General features: G+C 40.5%; 1 protein-coding gene across 1 annotated transcript; it reads right to left on the bottom strand.

Annotated features, from left to right (window-relative positions):
• Nucleotides 1-6,254: 6,254 nt before the first annotated feature.
• On the bottom strand, nucleotides 6,255-8,563 carry LOC307004561 (uncharacterized protein; the record flags this gene model as incomplete). Its single annotated transcript, XM_079623878.1, has 3 exons — nucleotides 6,255-8,028; nucleotides 8,176-8,311; nucleotides 8,463-8,563. 3 exons carry the CDS (start codon nucleotides 8,561-8,563, stop codon nucleotides 7,723-7,725), a joined length of 543 nt encoding a protein of 180 aa, XP_079480004.1. The 3' UTR covers nucleotides 6,255-7,722.
• Nucleotides 8,564-10,158: the final 1,595 nt, after the last annotated feature.

Genomic DNA, 10,158 nt, shown 5'->3' with positions numbered 1-10,158 from the left:
TATGTTGCTTATACAAAGACATTTTATTTCAACGTATTCAGTCGATTTTTACTCATCTCAGTAGGCAATATAGATTCAGTATAGTTTCATTCACACACAGACACGTGCTAGCTGTAGTAAACAACAACAACATGCATATGTGCCGTTGATTCATTCAAACACAGAAACGCGATTCAAATTTTAACAGTCTTTTGCGGTTTACAGACACCATTTCATATCGCGATTAGAACAAAGCACTTACTGATGATCTGCAGCTGGATCCGTTGTTAGGCTACTCCAGCACGTTTGAGGTAAAATTTCCAGGATTATCACAATATTATTATTCCTCACAGCGAGTGTGTTATCCAGCTGTTGTGGGCGTTGACTGGTTTGCATGTGTTGCTTCAGATCATCTGCGTTTGAATAGCGCGTAATTGTTTAATGTGTGGCCAATGGCCCGGCACCCAGTGTAAATAAGAGCACAGCCTACCTGCTGTTTTGGCATGCGTCATCGTCCGGGGCCATGACGTCATCCATGTGCCCTGCTGCGGGTTAATCGAGTGCACGGCAAACTGTGTTGCGGTTCGTAAAAGCTCACCGAAGTTGCTGGCCTCTGGCAGTGCTGTAGGCCGGTCTGGGTGCTGTTGGGAGTTGTATGTGGACATTTGAGACAGGTAAGAGGCATTCGCGTGCGACAGCGCTTTGTAAGCTTGGTTGCTTGACCCAGCGATTAGTCTGATTAACCCGTATGCCCATTGTAGTGTAGATTCGTCTGCGCTGGTGAGTGTTGTCGGAGGCATTCGGCCGTATTCCTCTCATATTGATCCCGGGACAGCGTGCTCCGTTGTGAGTATAGAGTCTCTGTTAGAGCACGAAGTTGAGGGGGAAGAACGCTCAGTGTAACACCTTCTGCTTTGTTTGTAGGCATGCGACAAGGACAATATCGCCATTCTGAACGAGAGTTATCTGCCTGGTGCTTCATTGTGGAGCCTGTTTGCGCTGTGCCTTACCAGCTGCTGTTCTGCTTATGTGCTGTTCTGCTTATGTGCTGTTCTGTTTTTGTGCTGTTTGGCGCGGTTTCACACCAAGTGAATGGTTCTAGTGAAACGTTTCCAGTGAATCATCCGAGTGAACTGTTTTGTGAGAAACCCTTCAAGTAATCCATTCTAAGTGAATCATTTCCAGTGAATCATCCGAGCGAACTGTTTTGTGAGAAACCCTTCAAGTAATCCATTCTAAGTGAATCGTTTCCAGTGAATCATCCGAGTGAACTGTTTTGTGAGAAACCCTTCAAGTAATCCATTCCAGTGAATCATCCGAGCGAACTGTTTTGTGAGAAACCCTTCAAGTAACCCATTCTAAGTGATTCATTGTAGGTGAACTGTTTTGGTGAGCCGCATCAGGTGAATCGTTTCCATGAACCAGTTCCACTGACGGTGACTGGTAACCGTGGTATGTTTTGAGTTTATTTTGTCTTTTTGTTTATTACTTTGATTTATGTTAAGGAGCGAGTGTTTCCTGAATTTTGTATTTGTTTCCTACTCAATTGCTGTGTTTGTAAATTTATATATTATTTTTGGTTGACATATGCTGCTGAAATTGTGATTTTGTTTATAGAGTTTTCTTATTTTTGTGACGACCAGATCGGGACCAAGGAGTTGGTCCCCTCTTGAAATTGTTAACAATATAATTTTTGTTTATATATATCATTTTTGCTTACATGTTATTTTGGTTGCATATCACTGGTTAATGTATTTTTTCCTTTTGTTTGTTGGCAGGTCCTGGGCGCACAGGGGGCAGACGAGTGACCGAATTGGGTGGTGGTGTCCTCACTGTGTGTCGTGGTCTTCTCTTACATGAGTCGTTGAGTGTGCTGTGCTGGTGTGCGTGCACTGAGTAGAGTAATTACCAAAAGGGTGATATCCTGAGACTGCCCCCTGGATGTGTCCAGGTCCCTCCACAGCCAACATTAGGATTTAGTAAATTGAAGTGATTGCTGGTCAACACCTTTTTAATGACAAATGTCTTTTAATGCTGAATGAAATAAACGTACATCTATTTTTGCAATTTATCTGTGTCTCTGACTCAACGTGATTAGGACCTGTGCGTGCCTTTTACATTAGAGTTACCGTTAGATTCCTGGGGTGAAATTCCCCAGGTGGCGTAGTCGAAAGTAGGTAAATTAGAACTGCCTGAGCGAACACCGCTTTGCCACACATATATATATATATATATATATATATATATATAAAGCTTAGCATAAGTGAACACACTCATGCTAAAGTTGTCACGATCCACACACAGATGAAACAGTTATATCCAACTGCAGTATTTATTAGGGAAATCCATAACTCATAACAGTCCAGGCAGGGGTCAAAGTCCAAATAAGCAATCCGAAACACAAATAAACAGGCAAAAGACAGCGTGGAACCAGACCTCAAAAGTGGTGTGACTAATAACAAGGACTCCGTAACAATACTAAAACAGACAGGGTATAAATACACACAGAACTAACAATCATGATGGGGATCAGCTGGGTACAATGAACAGTGATGAGTACAGACAAGGATTGTGGGGAATGAAGTTCCTAATGAGAATGACACCGTGGGGGAAGGGGACCTCTAGTGGACACCAGGGAACATAACCCAACACTGTGACAAAAGTTGACTAAAAAGAGGAATACAAAAATCATCTTTTGGAAATTGATCCTAATGCCTTAATTTAAAAAATGAGGAAAAATCCAACCTTTAAGGACACCAATTTTCTTTGTGAATGAATAATGTAGAGGCAGGCAGATTTATATTTTTAAAGGCAAGTTATTTCATGGATCCAGGATACTATGATCCTGATAAAGTTCCCTTGGCCTTTGGAATTAAAATAGCCCCACATCATCACACACTATTCACCACACCTAGATATTGGCATGGTTGTATTTCAGTTCACCTAATAGCTGGTTTGATTTGCATTGAGAGATGATCTTATGGAAACTACCCCATGCCGATCTCTAGGTGTTACAGCCTCACGCGGGCGGCTCTATAGTCTTCCAACACTATCACTGTCTCTACGGTGGTCTTTTGACCGTAGAATATTAGTACTTCTATTACTACCTCAATCACACATAGATGTTCTGTTGTTGTCTTTTGAGTGTAGAATATATTTCTCAGCTGCGCAGCATATACCTGACACGACTCCCAAGTTGCTCTTTGTAGAAATGAAGTTTTATTGACGGCCGGGAGATCATTGGCCACAACAACCAAGTGAATCTCCTGAATAGAAAAATACATGCACATTTAAATCATACAATTGAATAAAAATCAATGTCACTCAAGTCTTCTTCACTGTGATTCGTTCTGGCGATTGGTTTGTAATGATCTAAGCTAATCATATGACTGTTAGTTCATACATTAACTTTATAAATGTGACCTTTCGTACTGTGTTAAGCACTTTTTGGTTAAGTAAATGTGGCCTTTGACCATTTCTCTGTACATTTAATGTTGAAAATACCCATTACATAAAATATTTCTATCAGTTTGTTATTAGTATAATAGTAATGTATTTTCAACACTCTTACGTGTAATTGAATTGCAATTTTAATATTACCAAAATACATTTGAAGTTTATGCTGAGTGAATTCTACCTTTCAAAACTTAAATACAAGAGTATATTTAAAGTGTACTTAAGTATACTTGGAATGGTTCCACTTTAGCAACAAGTATATTAAATACAACTTTAGTTGCACTTTTTTTTTTGCATTACTTTGTACAACTAAAATGTATTTAGTACAAAATTATCCAATTTAGCAGACATTTGAGGGCAGTCTCATACAGTCACTCAAAGAACACAAGTTATTGAGAATCAGGACAACACTGTCACAGATCGGAGAGAGAACCCAAACGCAAAGGTGAAAAAAAAGTTTATTTTGTCAAAGGAACTAAGGCAGACTGCCGCTCACAGGAAAAAGGTGATGCAGATCTGGAACATAACACAGGTTTCAAACAAGACAGTCTTCAGAAATAGGCAGACGTCTGAGCTCGTAGCAGGGTAGGCAGTAGCGAGCGAAACAGCCCCAGTCCGCACCACAGACAGCGTCCAGAAGGTCACTCACGTGCAGCAGGCGACTGGACAGAAAACAGGTGAGACCAACACGACAATACAGATCCGACCAGACAAGGCAGATGGCTTCTAGAAAAGGCGTAGAACAGACGAGAGATATGAACACTAGAATTCATTCAAACAGTAAGGATTTGTAGATAGCTTTTTGCTCATCTCAGAATCTTAAATACAAACCTGTTGAAATTGAATCCAGATTTGAGTTTATTCATCATTAATGAAAAGACATGTCGTGTCACTTCTTTACCAACTCCAGCGTCACAAAAATCAGAAAAACATAATTTGAAAATACCTGCACTGTTCTGCCAGCATCTGTCTTTAATGGTTTTGCAAAACAATATCAACATCACTTTAAGAACATTGTGGATCATTACCTTTCAAGTTGAACTTTACTGGAGCTGCCCAATTCACATGTTGCTCGTTGAACAAAATGACTGCACTGTCTTGCTCTTGCAAGTCATCTAGTCAGATTCAGACTTGCGGGTTCTCCTCATTTTGACAACAGATCTCTTGAACAAAAAGCAGACTAGCCTTCTTTGGACATGGTTCGGTTTTCCAATCTGGACAAATGCAAGAGCAGTACAAATGAATGAACTGTTCACCCTGCTGAACTTTGTCAAAATTATGTGGTTTATACAATTAAGAAGTGGTTAGCTTTAAGGTAGGTTATTTTTTCTATAAAAAATTAAATTTGAACCCTGGGTATTATGTCCGACATACTTTGATCTTTTTTTAAAAACCTACCCGTTGTAGAATCTCTGAAGAATGAGGACCTTGGCTCAAGGGAAGTTCCTTCAACTGCATTTTGCGACGTCCCTGGGTGTTCTTCAACAATGGACTCTAGAGAAGACCTTAAACAAATGTGGTATTGATGTAACTTTCACTGCAGTAAATAGTAACCAATTTGTTCAATTAGATGGCAGCGACTTCAGAAATGAATGTCCAATATTCAATGTCAAAAACTGATGTGATTCAAACAAACATTTTTGGATGATAAAATGTTTGCATTGCATTAGCAAAATTAAGAATTTACCTATCAATACAGCATGCACTTGCATGCACTGGTAGCACATCAGTTGAGAACTCTCCCTGGCAGATCTATAAAAAAATATATAAAAAATCCTAATGAAACTGAGGAACTGGCTACAGTTAAGTCAACTTTTAAACTGCATCAAAGTTATTTAGTAATTATGCATAAAAAGTGTCAGCCTCTGATAAACACTGCAAAGATAATTGGATGTCACATTTTTGATATAAGCTGCTCTAAATTGATTTGATGACAACGCAACTTACAGGAGTAAGAGTGTATATATTTTTTTTTGACATTTTCCTGCATAACTGTTCAGGGAGACTGATGTACCATTATTTAAATGAGCTTTTTCACATAGTGCTATTATTTAGGTTAGGTATAATCTATACTCCTAAGGAGCACAAAAAAATAAATAAATAGTGAACTGTGGTTCTGAAAGTCTGATAGTTTTTTTGAGTAGATAGCACGTAATACAGACCAGAACCTTTGGAGTAGTCAAGGAAGTAGATACACAAGACTAACCCCTAACTGTTCATCCTCTGTATGATGTTCAGTGTCATCAACATCTTCCTCATCACTGATTATTGTCAGCGCTGTCGGACGGGTGCTGCCAGTCATGAGATTAACGGGCAGCAGCGGACTGATTTCATTTTACAGTATTAGGCTATCCAATCATTGTACTAAAACACAGAGAAACTATTTTTTATTTATTTTTTAATACTGGGAAACTGTGTGATAATTTACCTTCTGCATATTTCAACTCTACTATACTACAGAATAAAAAAGAGAAACATTAAACCCATTGTCCTACTTTACCAATGGGCTATTCACCCAGTTTCACCCAAACCTTTAATTTAATTCCCCCCAAAGTAGACTATAGTTCTAATTCATATTTTAAGATTTGTCTAATTCTAATGCGATCTGTTGTTTGCATTGTATTCTTGCAGTTCTGTAATGAGATAAGGTGATCAGACAAGAGTATTGTGCATACACATAGCAAATATGCGTCGTAATATCATGAGACCTTTTTCTTTGTTTCACAATACTCGATTAATGATTGTAAACTGTGGTTGGTGTCTTTAGAAGAAGTATGTGCTGAATTTGACATAGGCCTAAATCACAACAAGTCCATGCTGAGAGAGAGACATTTTTTATTTTTAGAAAAACTTTACTATACAGTAATTATTCACACAGGTTTTTACATATTACTTCATCTCAATTCATCAGAAAATAGTAGATCATTATTTTCAACTTTGCAAAGTACATAAGTCCAGATCTTTTCAAAATCCATTTTCATATATTAATAAAAATAATAATCATGCTTGATTCTCGCTTTTACAAGCCCTTTAAACACAATCACTATATTAAATTCATTTCCATATTACATTTTCTGTTTTCTACTTCTTAAATAAATAGACATTTTTGCTTGACCAATAATAAAATTGAGCAAACGCCCCATTTTTCTCTTTGTTTTTGAATCCTTAAAACCATAAATAAAAACATTTTATATAAAATATTTCACTTTCAACAGTTCAAACAAAAGCTTCAACCTCTCACAATATACAAAACAATGAAATATTGTTTCTCTCTGTTCACAAAAAACACAACTGTCTTTTACAAGCGGATTAAAAATAGAAATAAAAGAATTAACGGCAATAATGCCATGCATAATTCTCCATTGCAAGTCTCCAGTAAACTTTGTCAATGGTGGCTTGTATAATGTAACCCACACTTAAATGACATCGCCAAGGATTGTCAGAACGAAGCATCGACTGTTTTTTATTCAACACTTTTACACACATTTTATAATAACTCTTTCCACCAATAAACTTAATATTTCGGTCCTTCCAATCTTTTGACATTGTTAAAAGACAATTAGTATCTGTATCTGGGAAGTCTGGAGAAATCCTCATCGCTGGAAACAGGTCTTCAGCATTTGACTCACTTTTTAATGTTGAAAAGTCATGGAGAAGCGTCCATTCTTCTTCAGATAATGACTCTCGACATTTTTTCAACATCTGTCCAACTACTCTTTCTGACCGAAGTCCAAGTCTTTGAGTCAATGCAACAGTGTTACTTAAATTCCATCCAGTCACTTCCACCAAGTCCTTCATTATTATAATCTTCTCATTATTCAAATTTGTGTTCAAACCATGGTACTATTTCACAGGACAAATTCAAGCGAGATCCATTAATCAATGGTTCTAGCATTAACCAATGCAAAGATTTTCCATCAGTGGACCTTGTTATTTTCATCAAACTCCATGATTTTCGAACACCTTCATTAAAAACAGGAGATTTCTTTCAAACACATTTTTGAAGAATTTGTCCAAAATAATTCTCTCTTTAATCCAAACTTCCCAACCACACTTAGAAGCTTAAAAGCTATATTTGTCCAAGACAGCTTTTGATACAAAAGCTTTTTAACAAACTGCATTCTAAAAGCGGGAAGGAACAAAACAATCTTTGGAAGCCAATGTAATTTGTCCCAGAACAAAATGAACGAGAGGTTTGCATCTTCTCCAGCAAGCCCACCGCTGTCCCGAAGAAACAGAGCAAGCCAGCTCCTCCCGCTGTCCTGGGTTACTCACCTGAAGATCCTCTTAGTCAGAGTATTCTGAGCTCCACCGCTGTCCTGAGGAAACAGAGCAAGCCAGCTCCTCCCGCTGTCCTGGGTTATTCACCTGAAGATCCTCGTAGTCTGAGTATTCTGAGCTCCACTGCTGACCTGAAGAAACAGAGCAAGCCAGCTCCTCCCGCTGTCCTGGGTTATTCACCTGAAGATCCTCGTAGTCCGAGTATTCTGAGCTCCACCGCTGTCCTGAGGAAACAGAGCAAGCCAGCTCCTCCCGCTGTCCTGGGTTATTCACCTGAAGATCCTCGTAGTCCGAGTATTCTGAGCTCCACCGCTGTCCGGAGGAAACAGGGAAAGCCAGTCACTCATGCTGCTCTGAGTTACTCACCTGAAGACCCTCATATTCAGAGTATTCCGAGCTTCACCGCTGTCCTGAAGAAATAAAGAACACCGGCCGCCCACGCTGTACTGAGTTACTCACCTGAAGATTCCCGTAGTCCGAACATCTTGAACTCATCGCTGTCCCGAAGAAATATAGCAAGCCAGCTCCTCCCGCTGTCCTGGGTTGCTCACCTGAAGATCCTCTTAGTCCGAGTACTCTGAGCTCCTTCGCTGTCCTGAGGAAACAGAGAAAGTTATTCGCCCACGCTGTTCTGAGTAAATCATCTCCTTAATTCCAAAAACCAAACCCATACCGAACCCACAGCAGAACTCTGCAACAGGTTTCTTGTATTTTTCAAAGATAAGATCAACTCCATCCGGTCTCACCTTTCTGGCTCCCCAGCTCCATCTCTGCCATCTGTCTGCTCACAACCCCCTCTTTTCAGCACTTTCACTACAGTTACACAGATTGAAGTCGAGGGTCTCATTAAAAAGATGAAGCCTTCCACCTCTCCACTGGACCCCTTCCCTACAGCACTCATCAAATCGAACCTGTCGGCCATTAGTCCTCTCATTACACAAATAATAAACCATTCATTAAACTCTGGTCATGTCCCACCCCCACTCAAAACTGCCGTTATCAAACCTCTCCTGAAGAAACCCAACCTTGACCCAGAATCCCTCTCCAACTATCGGCCCATCTCCCATCTTCCATTCCTGTGCAAGGTGCTTGAAAAAGCTGTTGCTGCTCAACTACAGGAGCATCTACAACGTCATTCACTCTTTGAAACATTTCAATCAGGTTTTCGAACTGCTCATAGTTCAGAGACAGCACTGTTGAGGGTAACCAATGACCTTCTCATTTCTGCAGATTCTGGATCCCCCTCTCTGCTCATTCTCCTTGACCTTTCAGCGGCCTTTGACACTGTCGACCACCATATCCTACTAAGCCGTCTTCATACTGACATTGGTCTCCGTCACTCCACACTGGACTGGTTCACCTCATACCTCGCTGACAGGACAGAGCACGTCAGCCTGGGATCAGCCAGGTCTCGAACAGCCCCTGTCACTTGTGGTGTCCCGCAAGGATCTATCCTAGGACCCCTGCTCTTTATTATATACATGTTGCCATTGGGTCATATCATCAGCCGTCACGGCATCTCCTTTCACTGTTATGCTGATGACACCCAGTTATACCTGCGAACCGACTCAAACCTATGTTCTACCCCGGTCCTTCCATCATTATCTGCTCTCTCATCAGCTTCTTCACCATCATCTCTAGCCCTCTCAAATTGCCTGGAGGAGATTAGGGCGTGGATGAGTTATAATTTCCTCCAGTTAAACAGCTCTAAAACTGAAGCCATACAAATCGGCACCCCTCATCAGGTCCAGTCATCACCCATAACCACTATCTCTTTCTCCGGTCAAGACATCCCCCTCTCAACTACTGTTACCAACCTCGGTGTGAAGCTGGACCCTCAACTGACCTATGCAAATCACATCAAACATCTGTATAAAACCTGCTTTTTTCATATCAAAAACATTTCAAAACTCCGCCCTTTCCTCACTTTCTCTGACGCAGAAAAACTCGTCCACGCCTTAATTTCCTCCAGGCTGGATTACTGTAACAGCCTGCTTATCGGTATACCAAATAAACACCTTCAAAAACTTCAATTCATTCAGAACTGTGCTGCCCGAACTCTGATGAAAACCCGCAAATACGAACACATCACTCCCATTCTCCAAAATCTCCACTGGCTACCCATAACCTCAAGAATTCAGTACAAGATTGCCCTCATCACCCATCTGTGCATCTATAGCAATGCCCCGAAATACCTCAAAGACCTCCTTACCCCTCACTCATCCACCCATAACCTCCGGTCCCAAAGCACACATCTCCTCCATCAGCCACGTTCACGACTCCGCACCATGGGAGACCGAGCCTTCAGTTGTGCTGCCCCTCGCATCTGGAACTCCCTCCCTGAACATCTGCGAAAACCCCAGTCTGTGGACACTTTCAAAAAAGAGCTTAAAACTGTTTTGTTCAGGCAGGCGTTCTTAAGTTGTCCTTAGGCTTTGCAAA

Source organism: Phoxinus phoxinus (assembly GCF_949152265.1).
Source record: "Phoxinus phoxinus genome assembly, chromosome: 9".
Lineage (NCBI taxonomy): Eukaryota > Metazoa > Chordata > Actinopteri > Cypriniformes > Leuciscidae > Phoxinus > Phoxinus phoxinus.
Note: the sequence above shows the minus strand (reverse complement) of the source record. Positions and strands in the feature narration are given on the sequence as shown.